This window comes from Coffea eugenioides, chromosome 7 (assembly GCF_003713205.1).
Source record: "Coffea eugenioides isolate CCC68of chromosome 7, Ceug_1.0, whole genome shotgun sequence".
Classification (NCBI taxonomy): domain Eukaryota; kingdom Viridiplantae; phylum Streptophyta; class Magnoliopsida; order Gentianales; family Rubiaceae; genus Coffea; species Coffea eugenioides.
The window spans coordinates 13353748-13374994 of record NC_040041.1 but is presented as its reverse complement, the minus strand read 5'-3'; the positions used below and the strand labels follow the sequence as shown (position 1 = coordinate 13374994).

The following is a 21247-nucleotide window of genomic DNA, read 5'->3' as shown; positions in this document are numbered from 1 at the left end:
ATTTTCAACAGCAAGAGTCTCAACAACCATCATCCATGTCAGGTATGTCTCTTAAAGAAATGATTGAATTAATAGCTACTAACACATATCAATTTCATCAGGAGACACAAGCGAGCATGCGTAACTTGGCAGATCAAATGGATCAATTGACATCTAGGATAACGCAATTGACTTCTCGAATGAGTGAAGAATTGCCCTCACAGACGATTATCGATCATGATGAGGATGAGGGTATAATTATCCTGACAAGTGACATGAAACTGCAGAAGTCTCAAGAAGAAGAATCTAAAGATGCAGTTGAAAAAGGGAATTAAAGTACAAGAAATGGAACCCCAATATCAAAGTGTTCAAGTGGATGAATCCAGTGAACAATTTTCAAATGCGGTGACATCTCCTCCAATTCTTAATCAATATTTACCTAACTCTTATTCTTCAAATCCTGTTAGTGAAATTGATCTTATTATACCAGAAGATTTTGTGTTTTATGACAGGGATAAGTTAAGAGCTACGATGAAAAAATATCTCGAACCAGTAAGTGTTCATGATGGAGGAGTAAGTGAAAAAATAAGATTCTTATTGACTTGTTTAAAGCCATCTACTTATCCATGGAAGACCACACCTCGTGTGCTCAAGGATTATTCTATTTATGAGAGATATCAGGGATACACAGAAGATGAAGCACTGAGACGAGTTACACGATTTTATCCTCCATGAATAAATTTGGCTCTGTCTAGCCAAAGACATTAAAGAAAGGCGCTGCTTGGGAGGCAATCCAAGGCTTCTTTTGTTTTAGTTTTCTTATATTTTTGGATTTCTTTGTTAAGTGTTTGTGTCATTTAGTGATTTGTTATTATTCTGGCAGGAAGATGGCAGTTAGACGTGCCCATGCCAAGTGATCATGTTTAAGGATCCAAATTTTGAGCGGATGGTCAAAAGACTCGAAAGTAGTTAGGCGTGCCCACGCCTAACATAAGGGTGTCTTGTTTAAAAAAAAAGGGAGGGGCCACGGTTGCCCTACTTCTTCTCTTCTTCTTTCTTTTTTTTTTTTTCTCTTCCTTTCTTCCTTCTTCTTCTTTTCTTTCTCTTTCTTCCTTTCAGTTCTTTCGTTCTCTTCTTCTTCTACCTTCTTTTTCCTTGGCTGCCGCCGCACCTCAGTCCGCCGTCTTCCTCGTGCGCATCGCCTCTGGCGTTCGCCTTTCCCACGACACTCCAACGCATTGTCCGCCGCCGCATCTCCATTGCTGCCCAGCTCGCCCAAGCGTGCGAGATCAGCCCCAGGCGCACGACCCAGCCTTCGCGCCCAGACCAGTGCGCGCAACACTCCATCCGCGCGGCCCTGAGCATGTGCGACAGGCGCGCCCAACAACAACCAAGTGCGCAGCAGCACGTCTTTCCTCTGCGCACAGGTGCAGCAGTAGGCACGCCCAGCAGCCACCATCATGCGACCAGTGAGCTCCAACCCTCCTCTCCGTGCACCCACAGCGCGCGCACGACCAAGGACATCGCACAGACAGCTCGCTTCTCCTCAAGTCAGACGCATCTCAGCAACCCAAACGTACAACCGGGTCTCCATCACGCGCCTCTGCCCTAGCGCGTGGACGCAATGCCCGTCGTCATACTACCGCCACGCGTACAGCCTCCTCCGTTGCTGCCTCTGCTCCACCATCATACCCATTGTGGGCTCCCACCTCAAGTGTTTTCTTTCTTTAATTTTCTGTCACTTTTAGCTGAGGCCAGATTTCTAATTTTTGAGTAGCTAAGAACAGATTTTAAATTTGTAGCTGAGGCCAGATATTTTGATTTACTAGTTGATGACAGACATTTTGTTCTTTATTTGGATGCTATGACTTTGTCTTTGGCCGTTGTTGACTATTTGCTCAATTTTGGGTTGAGCCGGTGGTATTTGGAAAAGTTTTACCGTGTTTACATGTTCAATTCGTTTCTGGGGTATTTATTATCTATTTCTCTAATTGTTGGTGTTTGGAGCTGTGATTGGGGACCCTTTGCTTAGTTGGCGGCCTATTGACTCACTTTGAGCGGCCAAATAAAAAAAATAAAAGCAAGAATAGACCTTCCGCCCCACCTTTTCCTCCCTAGCCTTAGTTCGTTTCTACCCTCCTTCGTGTTCAGGGAAGTGTCGTTGCCCCATTACCTCTGTTTTGATCTTTATTTGCTTACATTGAGGGCAATGTAAGGTTTAGGTGTAGGGGAGGGTTAACTATATTTTTAGTTGCTTAATTTGCTTTTTCCTTGCCTTAAACGATGATGAATGCAATTGAGATACAAGTATGATCAGTAAGTTCATTCCATAGGGGTTGTCCACTTTTCTCGATGCTGAATTGATTGATGAATATGCTGAACTTGACATGATTTGACAACTTGTGCGATTTTTGAGCCTAATTTTTCGTTTGTTGAGTGGTTATTGCACATGATTTGTCATTCTAGAACTTGCTCGGTTATGCATGTCGAGACCATATTCATTTGAATTTGATGTATTAAAATGATAAGGGCACCTAGGACTGAACCATTTTTGGACTTTTTTAAAAAAACCAACCTTTAGTTTATCTACCCTTAGTGAGTCAAGTTGAGTCTTAACCCTTTTCTTCGTTTGATACCCTAGTTGTTAGCCGTGAAACCTCTTTTTAGACTTTCTTGTTTGAATCTCGTGTTAAAGAAGTGCTGTGATTTCATTGCATAGGGATTTGGAGGGTTATTTGAAAGGCAGTGCATAGAAGATGCAAAAAAAAAAAGAATGATAAGTGAGGTTGACTTCTATGGTGTGTGGAAAGAAAAATCCTCAGAGAAAAGGCGAAGGAAAAAGAAAAAAAAAAGAGAAACAAAGAAAAGAAAAAAAAATAATAAAGGAAGAAAAGAAGTTGAGGTATTTGTAACAAAGGCCGACTACTACACTTGTTGGGTTGTTGAGCTGCCTTGGAGGTACAAATTGACAAGAACCTGTGCAATGAGTTTCTAGGTATTTTCTTTAACATTTTTACACCCTTAAAATCCTTTTTATCCTACCCTTTCACCTGAGCCCCATTACAACCTTGCAAAGTCCCTTTGATTGATGCATCTAATTCATAATTAAGTGGTGGAGATATGATATATGAGCAAGTTTATGGTAATGTCATTTCATTGTGTTGATTTGAGAGCCATCCTATATCCTACACACTTTGGAGTGACTGAGTGCCTATTAAATGTGAGAATTGTCAGTTTGGTATATTCTGATTTCGACGAGGTCATTGGAAAATTTGGAATGCCGTTTTTGATATGAACTGTTGTGAATTGCTTGGTATCTTAATTGCATTTCTGAGTTAAGTATGCTTGAGGGCAAGCATAGTTTAGGTGTAGGAGAAATTGATAGAGTACATTTTAGTGGGTTATTTCACTGCTATTTCGTAGTTGTTTCACTCTATTGGATGGATTCTACTCAAGTTTGGTGTTTGGTATTAATTGCAGGAAGTAATGCTGAAAAAGTGCTGAAAATCAAATTCCAGAGGATTTCTTGTCAGTTAGGCGTGCCCACGCCTAACTCCACCCTTCAAAGCCGGAAAGCCGGGATCTCACGCGTACGGAAGCAATTTCCAAAGAATTGTGGACTCCAAGTCAGAGGCAATGCTGGAATAACTATTGCCTTTTTCTATCTAGTAGTTGAGTACTATTAGGAAATTACTCTTTTTAGGAGTCTGTTAGATAAGGAAAGTTGGTATAGATTAGAACTCTAGATTATTAGGAAGTGAGCAGCGTGAGTTTCTCTTGGGTGGGCCTAGCCGCACAAGGGACAGGAGGCATTAGCTTTTCTTTATGCTTTTTCTAGCCAAAAAGAGAGGAGGCAATTCCTTCAATTTTGGGTGGAATCAACGTGAAGAGAGAGAGACAAAAGGGGGCCACGATTGTTGACCAAAAAGGAGACTACTTTTTCATTCTTGTATAGATGAGAATCGAGGGAACAAAGGAGAAAAACCTTTCTCGAATGTTTTGTGAGGCTAGCCGCCATTGTTGACCCTTTGGCTTTGCTTTTCACTTGGCTTTGACCGAAATTGGAGAGGGCAACCAGGCTCTCTCGTATGTCACGGATTGGAGACAATTGTAAGTTTCAAATAGCTTGTTCTCCATCAATGGAGAACTAGCTTCTTAATTCTAATCAAGGGGACAACTGACGAATTGATTCAGCAATTACTGTGAGATCTAAACCGTTTTTTAATTATTTTCTTCATTTATTGATATTTATATGTTTCCTGCTTTTAATTGTTATAACCCTTGTGTATGATTGATTAGTGCGCAATAATCAATTATTCACATAGGCTATTTTGCTAAATAAGGGTAATTAAATCTGTAATTGTTCGTTTATCTCTATCTCAGTAGCACCTGGCGTAATTGGGTTTACGTCAGAAAACATACAATCTAACTTAAACAAACTCTCGTAGCGTGTTTGTTAGTTAGGATTGGGTCTTTCTAATTATTAATGCAATCTAGAAATTAAATCCTACGGTCGTACCTAGGATTGTTTCCGAATTAGAGAAATAGTTAACAGTCGTACTTTAACTATCAAGAAATTAAGGAAAGGCTGGTTGTTTATCGCGTGTATGACAACTATAACTAATCTATTAATAAATGTTGGAATTATCTGTGAATCGATGATCAGTGCATGAACCATTTCTGAAGTGTACCCTTGGCTAGAGTTCTCCCAATCATTTCTTTTAATTAATTATTTTCTACAGTTAATTTATTTAGTTAGCATTTAATCGTGAAAATCCCCATTTGTCTTGACTCGGAAGGAAACAAATTTCTCCCCAGTCCCTGAGGAGACGACCCTACTTGCCACTGTCTACTAGTTAGTGAATTTAGTCAGATAATTAATTCGGGTATATCGAATTAAGCAAACTCTTCGAGAACATGGTGAATCAAGTAACCCATTACACACCTAGAGTCCCTGCTTCAGTATCTAAAATTGATTATTGACTACTTTTAGTGGTAGTTAGGTTTTATTTATTATTATTGCACAGGTTCGGCACCTGTCAGTATCCCCCACATTAAATCCAAATTTACAAGTCCTTTTTCGAACCCACTTTAATACTCAACACAAACCCACCTTATCACCTAAGGTCACCTCTTCTCACAAATATGGACCCACTCTTTTTCAACATCCAAACTGTATTCTGGATCCCTGCCAACCTTTGGCTCCTTGGTCTAACACCAACTGGACCTCCTGCCAAACCCATAGTGCACGTGGTCCAACACTAACCAAACTCTTTGGCACTTTGGTCCACCACCAAGAAGAGAATTTTTACCAGTCCAACTTAAAAAAGAATCCACTTGCTCATTAGTAGTCCAGTCTTGCAACCTGAGATTCTGATACCAATTTGATGGGGAGAAACACCTCGAGAGAGTCCACCAAAGAGCTCAATATGTAAGTCAGAAACCCAACTCTGACCCAAAAGCTTAAGCCATTAGGTCTCAGGCCCTTACTTACATATTAACCGCTCTTTCTCTATCTCTCGGATCAATGTGGGACATAATCCTTTACTCATGAACCTAACAAGTTTGAATGCAAATAGTGTTCCCCCCCAAGGCCCCCAGCTTTGGAGATTTCTAATCTCTCATTTCAATTTTTCAATTTTTGTCATCGTCATCATCATCATCATAGATTCCATAATTAATCGCACACTTCTTATATGTTTTTAGTACTGGTACTAGTTAAATAGGGCACCACCATTACATATAAACTAGAATAGAAAAATAAGAAAAGGATTAATTTTGTATGCACTGACATTATATACACTTTCACCATTGGATACATAACACATAATCCAATTTGAATTTGAAATTCAAATTTTGTGCATCTGTCGTGCATCTAACCATGAAAGTATATACACTGTCAGTGTATATAAGATTTAAACTAAGAACTGATCAATGTTGCTGTTGATTTTTTTTCCCTTTTGTTTATGTTCTTTTTTACTTAGATTCACATAATATAATAATGGCAATTGATCCAAATTTGTAAAGATGCTATTCTTTTAAAATATATATTTTAAATAAAATTTTTGTGGTTTATCTCCTTGCTTTACTACTATTTTACGTTTCCTATGCAAGAAAACTTTTGTTTTGAGGTAGAGTTTATTAAGAAGCACAAAATCTAATTACAAATTCAATTACTCATCCTCCACCATAAAGGATAAAGGATAAAAATGAGAAAGGAAAAAAATAGAAAGAACAAAAGATATATACAGATTTATGCCAAAAAGAGCTACTCAATAAGGGTAATATGAGAATTTTAGATGATTTTGTCAATATAAGCGGTTGCCAGCCATTTTTCATATTTGTCAAATCTACAAGGGGATCCTTTGGGTGCTTTCAAATAATAAGGGAGTAGTTTAACTTTTGTACAAACCACAAGAAGATTTTGTGTATTTTACCCTATTTTCAAATGAAAATGGGTCTTCAGAGAAAGAAGGGCACTAGTGTTAAAACTATTTGAGTACTTCAAAGACTTTGATTTAAATGGTTGTTTGAATGAGACAATATACTCCTTTATTTAGATGTGTATACTTAACGCATGTTTACATCTACAATACATAATGTGTAGAGCAGTCAATCGAGTTTCTAGAGTCAATATTTGAAAAATTCAAAGTTTAGCTCACTCCAAAACATAGGATTTTTTAAATTTGAGATAACGTTAGAAACCTCCCTTAAGGTTTCTCCTAATATCACTTGGCACCCTTGAGATTTTAAAAATATTACTTACCTCCCTCGATAATTGTAAAAAAGACTATATTAACCCTCACTCGTTACATAATTTACATATCAAATAAATGAAACAAAAAAAAAAGTCACTTTCTTCTCTTTCTTCTTTCTCCAACATTTTCTCTTACTCATTTTTTTGGATGACTGTGATTTTTTATTTGTAAATTATAGTACATTGAACTTTATGTGTCTTTTACTTTTTATGATTGTGAAAGAGTGAGGTATAATTTCATTATTTATTTTGAGTTAACTTTTATAATGATTAGTACAATTTAAAGGTTTGGGCATGGGTTGAGAAGAAATTGGAAAAAAAAATACAGTTCATAAGAAATTTATTTTGAGTATATAGAGTTAAATTGGTGCTAGTATATTTCTTTGTTAGTATCTTTTTATTTTTTAAATATATGTATATATATATATATATTTGGACTATAGTATTGTGACGTTTTGGTAGTACTACTAGAGATTATTTTTTTAAGTGATAGTTTTCTTCAAGTAAACAAAGTGACATTGGAGTATTTTCATTTAGCAAGTAAAAGGGTAGTTTAGGGTTTTTAAAATTTTTGTTACACAAATAACAAAATGAAGGGAGGTAAGTGATATTTTTAAAACCTTTGGAGTGCTAGGTGATATTAAGAGAAACCTTAGGAGAGGTTTTTGATATTATCCCTTTAAACTTTCTAATTTTGAGCTTTAGGTTCTATAGTGAGATTCATACTTGACTCACAAAACTAAAGAATTTTGTGCCTACTTCAAGTTTAGTCCGAACTCACATGATAAGTAATTATATATACACTGCAAATGATATTAGCAATCAATCTATAACCTTTCTATCCATAACTTTTGTTGCATGAAAATACATTATAATTCATATGTCTCCTACATCGTTTGTGGCTTTTTCTTACATCTTTCTCATCACAATCCCGTCGTTCACAAATGCTTTGCGGTAATTGGCTTCTTACACTTCTTTTCGACTCTTTAATAGAAACTTGCAGAGAATCTTTATCTCCATTCTCAAAATTTCAAGTATCCCCCGTTATATGTCCAATATGATAAAAGTTTCCGTTGCTCCATTAAAATTGGACCAAAAAGGAACTTCATGAAGCCATATATATATATATTATGATACTCACTATGTCCCACTATAAGGGACACTTTTTGAATTCCCAACTTTTTACATATAGTTGAAACAAGTTCGAATTTCATATGCTTGTTTCACCTTTGCCCCTTTACCTTATGAAAATTCATATGGTGTTAGCCTTCTTGTGAGAAAAGATTCCACGAGTCCCACATCATTTCAAACTCATTTTAAGGGAGGTGAGAAGCACATGGAATCTAACCGCAAAAATTTGCAGTGCCTTGCACACTTACGGGCCGCTTGTTTTAGGAGTTTTGGTATTTTGAATTACAATAATTCCAATACTGCACGCTTGGTCCAATGCAATGGGAATTGAAATATTGGAATCATACCTTAAAATTTAGCCATTCATGATTCCCGACCAAATTGGGAGGAATTGACCACAACCCTCATTAGTGAACCCTCTAGGAATTATTCCATTTCCAATTCCAAAGCAAGAACCAAGCGCCCCCTTAATCTTTTCTCTCAATAAAAGCACTTTTATGGGACCAATAAAATATTTTTAACTATTCTACATGATCTCTTTTCAAGGTTAAGACAGGAATGTCAGCAGAACAATTGTAGCCGAATTCAAATTTTGAAATAGTTAAAAGGGAAAACTATTACAATAAGAGTAGGATAGAGAGACTAATATGTAATATTATACATTTAAATATGACTTATAAATAGCATATATAATAAGACATATAATTAATTTAAAAATTTTTCTAATAGGTACTCTTAAGACATTTATTAACATATTTAATATTTACCTAATCTATCATATATAGAAGCATACTAATAATTATTATCCTCCCTTATATTTATATATTTTCTATATTTAATTTTGCCTACCTTCCTTGTATTTATTTAATTTTTCTAATTAAATTAATCTTATATTTTCAAAAATATAACACTTGAAATATATTTTAACAAGTACCCTATATTAGACAAACCATTAATTTGAATATATGATATACGTACTATATCAATGATACATATATATATATATATATATATAAATATCGTATCATAGCATACCAACATATATAATTATCTAGATTGGGCTTTAATCGACTTGAACTTTATTAAAGATTAATGTTGGTCCAACGTTTAAACCCGAGCTGTGTCGAGCCCACTATAGTCCAGGGATACACGCATCGTGGCCCTAATTATTTGGAGAAGCTACATTGAAAAACCTGTACACGAGACAGCAAATTTCAAATACTAGTCATTCGGATCTCCAGTTGTGTGTGTCTAACAATCATAACCTCCTCCCATAACCGGACTCGTTTGATCCTTAGAGAAGCTATTCAAAATCCTCCAAAGGTATTGGCTTATGAAAAATTGCCTTTACGAGATCAACCATCTCCACTTCTGATGTAAATCCATCATTGTTGAAGTAAAATTGATGTAGTATTCTGCTTAGATTCCAAAACATGTCCTTGCAAGCTCTTGGAACTACACTACCATCCTTCTGCAAAACCAATCTTAGCAGTCTCCTCCTTTCATTTTCTATCAGCAATTTCACCTCTGCAATTGCAGCTGCTTCACTAACCGTACCATCTGGACTCAGTCGTAGAGTCACAGAATTTAGTTTACCTTCCTTTCTTTCCCTCTGCGTGATAGATATTATCAATAAGAATCGGTTCAAAATTGAAGGATGGCAGATAAAACACGATTAATAAGAACAGAATAAAATCCACGGCAAAAATCAATGAAGAAATATGTTATACCTCAAAGCCGCGCATATCATTAAGAAGCCGACCACAATTGCTAACATGCTTATAAAGGGACCGCATTTCAGGATGTCGAGCAACTTCTTCTGATAGCTTTGGCCCCCGAAGATAAATGGCAGGGAACATTATCGGCCCCAGGGCGAATGATACATAAGCATTTGCCATATATTCATCCAATGTTGGCACCGTCTTGTCTCTAGTCCATTCAAACTCCCTAAAAAATCCGTAGAGCAATTCTAGCCACTGTAATAAACCATTTAAAGAATCGTCATCATATATTATAGAGAGCAAACTGGATGACCCATACGCATACATCAGAGTACAATAGCAAGAAGCAAGAAGATGAAAGAAGTAGACATCTCACAATCTCTTTCGTGTGGCTTGTTACATTGCGTCCCTGCAATTTGCTTGCTTTCTCTCCAGTCTCAGAGATGGTACTACGCAGTGCTGAAAATACGATTTGGACATTCTCTGAGCAACAATCACTGCTGATATCTGAGCAACAATCACTGCTGATATTCACATCCCACCTGTAGTTTGCAGACATTATCTTATTACTTAGGAAATTATATACATAGTATAGGGGCTAAGAATGTTCAGATTTCAGAATAGTGAGAAGAGGATCAGGGAGACTCACCGTTCAAGTAAATCAATAAGGTTTCTTAGTTCCTCCTCAGAACCTCCCACGTCAAAGAAGTCATCAGTCACTGTAGTCAGTACACAATTTTTGGCCCATGACATGCGGGCTTCATATAGTTCAGGTGAGAATATGGTTGCTGCAGCAGAAAAGAAGCCATATATAGCCTTGTGTCTTGTAAACTTCAGTTCGTGCAATCTATTCTGCGTATACCACCTGTGGAGAAAGAGAAGTAAAATGGATTTGAATACAACCAATTCATTTATATAACAAATGGAATTTCATGTGTATGCAATTAATTATAGACATGTATATGACATGATTGAACTTGTCTGTACGCTTATGTTGAGGAAATTGGGATAGGTACAGTTTGCTTTTGATGTAATTGACGCTATCATTGTACTTTTTTACAAAATTTGGTATACAAACTCTTTTTTTTTTTTCTAATTCTGGACCACACAAATTATTTCTTTTGATCTCTCTCTTTTTACCCATACTCGGCATTGATATGTACCCCTATTTGCCAACTCTATTTCACTATCTCTCTTTTTCTTGGCAAATGGTGAACTTTTTGTTTAATTTCCGATAAGGGTAGAATTAACTTTTTACCCATACTCGTGCTGATATGTACCCCGAATTTTTTATCCAAATTCACCAGGAAAAATTTGCCAAGAATTATCAAAGTTCAAACTGCCCTAGCAGGCAAATTTTTGTAATCTTTAATCTGATATTCATGACTTGGTCATTGTATAACATTTTTTAACAATTCTAAGGACATACTGGGGTACAAACATAGGATCAATAAGTGGTCAATAAATTCATATTGAATCGCTATGTGGTTGATCAAGCAATTAACTAAAGTGTCCAAAGAACACGTATAGAAAGGTAGAAATTTTGAGCACATTACACATAAGAATTTTATTTAAAAAATTTGTCCATCACAAAGTTTTTTAATCGTGGTGGTTCATGGCTCAAAATTTTCGAATTGCATCACATTTCCTGACCAGTGTACATTTTTCAATTCACTCATTTGTTTTGGTGTGCAATCATTCACTAGAATCACTCACAAATTAATTCACCACGATAAAAGCACAGCAAAATAGTGCTAATATGTTCAAATCTTCCACATACCTTTCTATTTCTTCCAGTTCATTGCGGTGAATGAGTTGGCAGTGATTAAAATCTCTGACTGCCAACCTTAACAAATCTTCATTGCCAAAATTTGACGAGCTGACGGATGGTTAAGAACATAATTAACAATACTTGAATTAAGGAAGGATGAAAACTTAAAAACTATAGCTAACAAGAGCAAACATGCTTTTTCTATAAAATAAAGGACCAGAAGTTTACCGATATAAAGTTTTCAGAATTCTTCCACTATCCACGTTGTAATGCTCTATGTTCTTCCTGATCTCAACCCGTGGCAAAATTAATGGGGATGGAAAATTGAGAAGATATTCAACCTGAAAATGAAATTGACAATTCCAGAAGTTTGTTTGGCTTCATTTCAAGTGAGTACATGGAGTCTGTAAATTAAGCAACAGAGACTGATTCGGCTAAGGAGGTTGGGCAACAACATCTTATTTAGTAGTAGTATCCTTTGAAGCAATGGCAGACTCCGTGGCACCAGCCTCTTGGGGGACGGCATCCTATTCAACTATCTAAACTACTGCAACAATAAAGTTTGACATAATAGGTTGCTTCCACTTCAATCTGGCATTTGCCTATGAGGTCTTCACATAATAGGTTGCTTCCACTTCACAACAATAAAGTTTGACTTTTTTTTTTTTTTTTTGGAATTCAACTATCTAAACTGCCACAGTATCCGATCTTTCCTGAAAGGCAGGGCTGGGTGGGTAAAGTCACTCCCTTTTTCCTCTGACCTTCCCCTCTGTTTGAGGAAGATAGCTGCAATCTGGCATTTGCCTATGAGGTCTTCACATAATAAGTTGCTTCCACTTCACAACATCCGATCTTTCCTGCATTCCTTTTAAAAGGCAGGACTGGGTGGGTTAAGTCGCTCCCTTTTTCCTCTGACCTCCCCCTCTGTTCGAGGAAGATAGCTGCAATCTGGCATTCGCCTATGAGGTCTTCACATAATAGGTTGCTTCCACTTCACAACAATAAAGTTGACTTTTTTTTTTTTTTTGGAAAAACTCCGTGTAAGCGTAAGGGAGGATGCCAGGCCTATTCAACTATCTAAACTGCCGCAGTATCTGATTTTTCCTGCATTCCTTTCTAAAGGCAGGACTGGGTGGATTAAGTTGCTCCCTTTTTCCTCTGAGCTCCCCCTCCGTTTGAGGAAGATAATTGCCATCTAGCATTAGCCTATGAGGTCTTCACACAATAGGTTGCTTTCACTTTACAACAATAAAGTTTTTGACTTCTTTTTTTTTTTGGGAAAACTCCATGTAAGTGTCAGGGAGGATGCCACTCCTATTCAACTATCTAAACTGCCACGGTATCCGATCTTTCCTGCATTCCTTTCTAAAGGCAGTTTCAGGAAGATAGCTGCAATCTGGCAGTCGTCTATGAGGTCTTCACATAATAGGTTGCTTCCACTTTACAACAAGAAGTTTTTTACCCTTTTTTTTTTTTTTTTTGGGAAAAACTCCGTGTAAGGGTCAGAGAGGATGCCAGTCCTATTTAACTATCTAAACTGCCACAGTATCCGATCTTTCCTGCATTCCTTTCTAAAGGCAAGACTAGGTGGGTTAAGTTGCTCCCTTTTTCCTCTGAGCTCCCCTCTGTTCGAGGAAGATAGCTGCAATCTGGCATTCGCCTACGACGTCTTCACATAATGGTTGCTTCCACTTTACAACAATAAAGTTTTTGACTTTTTTTTTTTTTGGGAAAACTCCATGTAAGGGTCAGGTAGGATGCCAGTCCTAAATTTTATTAAAAAATAATAGTAGGAACCTAAAACTTATGACATTTTCTCACTGCACCTCCAATTTTTGTTTTAGATACTCTGAGTCGTCAGGTTTGGACACTGCTCATTTTTCCCGAATTTTCACTAGTCGCAAGGGAATCAACAAAACTTTATTATCACTCCATGTGAAACATGCAATGGACTTCTATAAATTCGACCAATTGGCCACAATTGCCATAAATGGAAAGATTGTAACGTATGATCATTGTCAATTTCATTTGAATATAGACAATTTGGACAAACCGAAATACATCTAAAATTTTAGGATGCAAAATTTTCAAACTAAAATGTTGGGATGCAAAATGAGAACTAACAGAACACTTTTAAGTGATCAAAGTGATATTAGTCCTAAATTTCTAGAACATCAAATAGGCCGTGGCAATATAAATATAAGGAGAATTACCTGTTGGAAGATTTGGTTAGGGAATCCCTTCGAATCACAGCCATTGAAAATATGCTGCCTCAGGAGGTGCTTCGATAATAAATTTTGTTTCTCTAGAGCTGATTCATTTTCATGTACTGCCATCTGTGATGCCTGATATACTTCCACTAAAGCATTTACTTCGTTCCAGGATCCATTACAACAATAACTGGAAGCGCTTTCATCTTCCAGGATACCAATTAATGGATCTACAAAATCGATTCAAGAACCTTTTTATCTTCTCTTATCATTTATGGGCACACGCAAAAGATACTTGAATTACTGAAAAATGTAATTTCATTATGCACGCTTAATGTTTTTAGTCATTCTAATTTGCATCATTAACATTTTTTGGCACTTTGCACCCTAAAGTTACCAAATACTACAACATTGCATCTCAAACTTTTATCTTGGACATTATACACATCAAAGTTACCAATTAAATATATTCAAGCCAAATTACCCAAGGTTTGAAACTCAAGCACAAATTTACTGGAACAAGGGTCACTATGTTCAAAATCATTGGGCTTACCATTAATGAATTATTACCAACTCGTCACATCATAAATATATAATAAATGGGCGAGTTGTTACTTATGTTATCATACAGTCCATTGATAACCTCTCTATACATATTTGGCCAATCGATTAAATTAGAAATTAAATTCCTTTAAAAAAAGAAAGAAAATGAAGTGCTTTGATTCTTCATTTATCAAATTTACAATGGTTATGAGGATAAGAAACATGAAATTACATCAGTAATTCAAAATTTTGTAAACGATTTAAAGCTAAAGTATAATTTTAGAAAAATGAAATGGGACAATAAACAAAAAAAAGGGATAGATTTAGAAATTTAAAAGAATTAGAGGATTTAATACCAAGTGATACGGACTAAATGTATAAATGCTCCACAACCTGTCCCTCTCATCCTTGCATTTAATGCACAGGACCTACTTGTTTGTATTTAAGAGCCAACAACAATGGATTAGACCACGAACCATAATGATTTAGTAAAAATAACCAAGGTTTGATGGATCACTAGTCCAACTGGACAGTTCGATTGGATTTCAAAATTTAGATAGATTTTTCAACCCATCCAAATTTGAAGCATAACAAAAAGCAGCCCAGTTAACGGTTTGATTGGTTCGACTGGACGGTTCGGGCTAAGTTTTAAAATCAAGAAATTACCATAATCTCATATGCAATTAAAGCTAACATATAAATAACACCGGTATACAACAAAACCTTTCCTTCTCAATGCTAAATATTGTCTTCGGTCTATACTAATTTCATCCAAAAAACAAAAAGAAAAAGAGTGACCAAGAACGGTTTGGTCTACCATCACTAAAAATGCAAGCCTTTGAGGTGACAAGGAACTTTTTAATAAGTTTGGGTTCACGGTGTCTATAACAAAATTGGATGGTGCTAAGTGGGAATTATGCAAGACATTGGGGCTGCAAAACACACCAGTATTTAGCAAAATGTGCAAACGCTTTAGCAGTTACCTGAGGAGATATCATAACCATGCTTTCGTAATAACCTGAAGGCCAGGGCACAGTGCGATGTTTCTGCAAATATATCTTCCTCACCCTGCAGCCAGCATCTTTTTTTTTTGTGGATGTTATTAATTGTCAATAAGTTGAACCAATCAAGAAAAATCCATCGACAACTTGTTTCTAGATATTTAATGCATGCAATTCATGTTTTGAGCAAGTGTTGGCCTAAGATAGCATTGGAATGATATTAACTAAGATATTGACTTGTAAAACCACATGCAATTGTGAACTTTTAATTTGAGGTTCATTACCCTATTTGGTAAAATAAAAAAAAAAATTAAGCCAAGCAAATTTATTAATTAAGCCCCATAATTTTAGATCAGAAGATTACCTGTATGTGTCATCCAATACACACTGAATTTCATTCGTAAAATATTGAGAAATACCCATCTTCTCAAGATTGTCAACCAGGCAAAGGCGTGCATATATATCCAAAGGGTAAACTGCTGGGACTGAAAAAAGCAACAAAAAGAAGCAGCAGCAGCAGTAAGGAAGCATAAGATAGCTATGTAAGTATCAATTTGGGTACATTGAATATAAAGAGACCTGCAGGGCCAAACTTGTCAATAACCGAATAAAGGTAATTCAGGCAACTCGGATTTTGGACATTAATAGCAGCAGCTGCAGTTGCTGAAGGTGAATTGAAGAGTGATCCATTCTTCCTTTGAAATTTCATGGCCATATCCCAATTTTGTAACTTTAACAATCCTTCGGATACATATGCCAAGAATGCCTCACTCTTCTTTGAGTGGCTCTCACGGATTCTAAATGATAAGAGCAACAAAGAAAAGATAGATACTTTAGGGGCTTAGAGGCAATTATGAATCACATATGTGTCCTTATTTATTTATTTTACTACAATGAACATCCTATCTCTGAGATTCTTCGTGTTATAATGCTATTAATATTACAAAATTTAAGTTGCTGCACAAATTATTTGTTTAATGAAACCATAAAACCACACATAAACTAATTGAGAATAGCCCCTATAAATGGCAAAAACTTGTGTAGACTCGGTCTACGGGCCCACCATGTAGATCGAGTGGTGTAAATAATGCCACATCATCATGTGATTTTTTTAGTCCAAGATGTCTCACCTTCTCAACTTTCACAATGTCCTCAGCACTCCGCACCTACCTTCCACTGCCACCTAATGACCGCCTCCCGTCCACCACCATCGTGAACATCCCTTCTCCCACAGTTATAAAATTCGGCCCAACTTCACGATTGAACCGATCAACTCAATGAACTAGTCATAAGACCGAACTGGGTCATTAATCAGATCAATCAAACAACAAACCTATTGACTAATCAACGATTCAACAGTTCAACTGATGATTTGAAAAAAACCCATCGATTGAACCGTTGATTAAACCATCAACTTAAAAATTTATTATTTTCATAATTTAAAATATATTATTATATTATATTATATAATTATTGTCCAACTCATGATTGAACCGTCCAACCCCTGATTGAACCGATACCCCGATGAACCAATCACTCTCCAGTTAATAACTATGCCTTCCTCACTTCCTCTCCCCCAAGGGTTCTGCAAACGCCCACCTGCTTATTGCCACCAATATTATCCAAACCCCTTCCTCACTTCCCCCCTCGCCTCCTTCATTCCCTCTCCCACTCCCACCACTTCTGCACATCCACCAGTTACCGCCACCACCATTATCAAAACATCTTACTGCCTCCCTTCCTTACCCCCTTCCCCAACCCCAAAATCATCTCCGGCACTTTGTTTGGTCTTCAAACTTCAAAAAACCCAAAATCAATCCTTTGTCCTCTTTGTAGATTGAATCAAACCTATTGGAGCTTTCACCCCACAGTAAAATTGAGTTCCATTGGCTACTAACTTAGCTCACACACAAGCAATTTTCTCAAAAAATGTTCTACAAATTTACAATTTTAATGACATAAACAGATAAACTCACAATAGTTTGAAGCAGTGTAAAAAACATGAGAGAGAGAGAGACCTAAACTGGTCAATATTCCATAGGTATCTCTAATACACGGCCTTGAAACTTGAGTGTTTAGAGATATAAATGGAAAGCTTTGCACCAAAAAAAGAGCTACTAACCATACAAATCAAAAGATTAGAGATACCATAAAGATCAAGATACGTACAAATAAACTTTCTTCCTACCTTCTTTCCCAAACTCATCTCCATTCCTGGCAAGATCTCCAAACCGAAAAAAAATAATCTACAAGTGCCACAATCTTGATTTTCTCTTTTCTTTTGCTTTTGATTTCTGATTAAATTTTGTTCTGAAATATTGGGAATAAAATTTGGATTTTCTTGAAAATCCATGTAGATAAGAAGTAATTTGGAATCCCAACCTTATGTTTTGGGGAAAGAGGAGAAGAAGATATGGAAGAAAACAAAGCTGACAATGGCGGCAGGTTTGATGGAGATTAAGGATAAAGAATGTGGGGTTTTGAGGTTCCAGGCATTGAAGGCGAAGGTTGGTGGTGGTGGGCTGAGGTTTCAATCAAGGCAGCATGAGTAAGGTGCCATCCAGTGATGAGTAAAGTCTGTCATCAATGTGTTGCCATGATTTCTAAACATTTAAATTCCAGAGGATGTGGCATATTTGACACTACTTGATCTACGAGTGGGGTTGCAGACCAGATCTACACAAGTTTTTGCCCCTATAAATAACCAATTTTAAACTAATTTAGTCTTCCGACTAAATTAATCAATTATGCTACTTGATTGACCTGATAATGACTACTACAACATTCATAATTGTTGGATTCAACTTCTTCTTGCAAAATCATTTTGCTTAAAAAATTCTACCTTTTCAAATTCTTCATGCTATCTACCTTTTCAAATATATACATTGGTCAATCTGTCTCCCAAAGATACCAACTACTGCCACTTCACACCTTAAACATTTTTGTAAACACTTCGCACCGTCAATTTACCAATTTGTTTCAAACCACACCAATTAATATAAACTAATTAAGAAAAGTAGGTGAAAATTCTTCCAAGTACTCCACCTGAAATACGTGCATCCTTGGGGTGGAATTAATAGTGACATCAGTCTATCAAAAATCAAGAAAATTGCATGCACCATTAAATTTTTGCCTTCTTTTATTTGCATTGTCAATATTTTTGGTGATTTGGGATGTTGTGGTAAACTTGGGGTGCAGTTCTCAAAACAAACGTAAGTGTGAAAAGTAAGAATGCTTGAAGATGTCAGGGGTGCAAAGTGAAAATAGTCCAAAATTTTAGGAAGGATTACAGCATTGCTCTTTGGCTCTTTATTCCAATTCACAGCTTAGATATTCTACTTCTTCCAAAAGAACTTTACATTATAATTACTCATATAGCACCATTAGGCTCCACTTTTATGTATCAATCACAACCTAATTATGTTGACTCACCTAAACCTGCCCAAACCTGCCCATTAATTTTGAATGGGCCCAAATGGGTATCCAATTAAACCCGTTTAATTGATAGATAGTGGGTTGACTCAGATCACCCATTTATACCCATTTAAAAATAATTATATATTTAAACTTAATTTTAGTGAGTGTTAAGCAAATAAATTTGAATTTCTTACCAATTTAATAACAATAAAATACATTATTTCTTGTCAAATAATATGCGAAAATTTTTTTATAAAAAAAGTAGAATTTTAAGTGACTCATAAATGGTAATTGGATATACCCTTACCCATTTATTAAATGGGCGTAAAAGGGTATCCATTTATTTAAATGAGTATAAATGGGTTGACCCAATTATACCTATTACTCAATTATGACCCATCCAAACCCACCCAAATCACTTATTTTGACACCTCTATGCATATCTAGAATAATGACTTTGTCAAATGAAGCCAGAGATAATTAGATTACAATACAACATGGCAGAGATGTACCTTCCAAGCTCCATATCCCTCTTATGAATCAAGTCGTTTAAGAGTTTGGGTTCCAGTTGAAAACCTAAGCTCAAATCTCTTGCATGATCAAGCATGCCTGGAAATATTATGTCAAATCCAACTGGAGAAAACTGGCACTCCTCAGATGCTAAAGCAAAATTCAACTCGATAAAGCGAACACCTATTAGTGTGGAACTTGCATCAATCCAGTGAAAGTTCATAGAGGCATATATACTCAAGAAATTTCAGATTTGCACAAAAAAAAAGAAAAAGCCATTTAGAAATTACCCTTTTTGATGTGTTCTTCACCGATCCCCCATGTCTTAAGTGCAAGAACGCATGCAAGAGTGGAGGATAGAACATCTTTAAGCAATAGGGGATGGTGATGAGGAAGACTCCATGAGCCATCATGAAGCTGACTACCTAATAACCAATTTAAGCACTTGGGAAAAAGGGGAGCCTGGGAAGAATGTGGATCAGGGACCATAGCTACCCAGGCGGTATCATAGGCAGAAACAGAATAGTCAACTTCATTGAATAGCTTCCTAATTCTTTCTTTACTCTGGTCAACCCACTGCATGGAGATTGAAGAGCAAGAATTACTTCATCATGGATGACAAGAACCCCCTAAAAATAAAGTAAATTTAGATGTTTATAAGAAATCATACTAAGACAGAAGAATTAGGCGGGGATGATAATCCTTGAACTCCAGTCTCCAGAGCGACTGCTCAAAAGAAAAAGGGACAAAGAAGAACAGCACAATTAGAGTTAATGTCTTCTGGGCTTAACATGAAAAAGGAAAAAATAACTTATAATGATTCAAACAAATTGGTAATTGGTTCAAATGCACAAGATAAGAATTGATTAATACATAGATATACTACATACAACACCTTGAAAAAATTGTCTAGATTTTCCAATGGACCTACTGGACCAGGTGACTTTCAAGTATCATATCAAATTAGAATTAGAATTATCAAAATGGGCTTTGCTCCCATAGTCAAAATTTGCTGGCCCTGCTAAATTTCACCCGCCTAATGCGCATATGTTGTAAGAATCAAGAATGTACGAGTCATTTGCCTATTAAACTATGTATAATAAAACAAAGAAAAGTCTCATATGTATCTATGAAATACTTATCAACAGTACATGCTTTTTAACAAAATATCAATTTAATGTTATTTACTTTGTTTGTCAACCACTAAGTGAACACACTTACAAATTTTTTTAGAAAAAAATTTATTTCACTTTTCACATATGGATGAAAAATCAACCAACAAAAAACAGCGCTTAAACTATACTCTTCTTCACCTTCTTTCACAGTGGATCCTCAAAACACAAACCCATTTGAAAGCTTGCCATAGCTTTTCATTTTCATATTGAAACACACCGGAATTAATTAATTGCTCTTTTTTCATTTCATCTTCACAATCAGGGCAAATCTGTCAGGGTCTTTGAGTGGGTAAGTAGCAAAATCCTTATATCAGAGAAGATTAAATGAAGTAGTAATTTTTTCTATTAATGGTCTTTTGACTTGAAACTACAAATTCGACCATCTGTATGACATTCATGATATAAGATAAAAAGATTAAACCATCCTTTGGATGCAAGTGTTTTCTCATAGAAGGAATTAGATGTTGGAAATCGTTTTCCAGTAGAAAGGTGGGTTCTTCTCTTTCTTTTATGCCAAATAAATAGAATACTAACATAGAGGGACATAAAAACCAACCTGAAGCAGAGATGAGAGGTCTCCTGTAACGGTAAGACTGGGTTTTCTGGAGAGTCAAATGAGCCTGGAAATTGAGAGAGAGATGAAGCATGATCGTCGTGCTTAGTCCTCACTCAATCCCGACGAACTTTGAAGCAAGGAAAATGAGAGAGCCAAAACAAGAAGGGAAATGTTCCAACTGTTCAATCCCTCCGACAGGCGACGCGCTGGAATACATATACATGTAATATATAGGTGCAAAGAATGTTAAAGATTTGTTTGAATTACATTTTTTTAGTTTTTTTCAGAAAAATTACCGTAACTATTTAATATATATAAAATAAAATAAATTATTTAAAAAATATTCATAAAAAATATAACAATTTTTTAAATTACCGTGAAAAAAATTGCTATCCAAACACACCCCACCTACTTTTCTAAATCAACCGATGCAAATGTTGTTTACAATTCCTATTTTGCCCTCTAAATTTTCGTCT

At 36.1% G+C, this 21247-nt stretch overlaps 1 protein-coding gene across 1 annotated transcript; it reads right to left on the bottom strand.

The window, feature by feature from the left end:
* Positions 1 to 8923: 8923 nt before the first annotated feature.
* On the bottom strand, positions 8924 to 20957 carry LOC113777708 (ent-kaur-16-ene synthase, chloroplastic). Its single transcript, XM_027322880.1, has 14 exons — positions 20772 to 20957; positions 19711 to 19766; positions 19331 to 19616; positions 19043 to 19223; positions 15693 to 15910; positions 15478 to 15598; positions 15096 to 15193; positions 13573 to 13799; positions 11588 to 11700; positions 11369 to 11467; positions 10238 to 10453; positions 9965 to 10130; positions 9598 to 9843; positions 8924 to 9479 (listed from the first exon to the last, which is right to left on the bottom strand). The coding sequence occupies exons 1-14, from the start codon at positions 20860 to 20862 to the stop codon at positions 9171 to 9173; spliced, it is 2427 nt and encodes an 808-aa protein (XP_027178681.1). The 5' UTR covers positions 20863 to 20957; the 3' UTR covers positions 8924 to 9170.
* Between the last annotated feature and the right edge of the window lie 290 nt (positions 20958 to 21247).

Excerpts from the sequence above, each read along its gene's own strand:
- LOC113777708 (XM_027322880.1), bottom strand. The coding sequence starts at position 20,862 with ATGCTTCATCTCTCTCTCAATTTCCAGGCTCATTTGACTCTCCAGAAA. Across the intron at positions 15,599-15,692 it reads TGACAAGTTTGGCCCTGCAG|TCCCAGCAGTTTACCCTTTG; the intron begins GTCTCTTTATAT and ends TGCTTTTTTCAG. Across the intron at positions 11,701-13,572 it reads CTAACCAAATCTTCCAACAG|GTTGAATATCTTCTCAATTT; the intron begins GTAATTCTCCTT and ends TTTCATTTTCAG.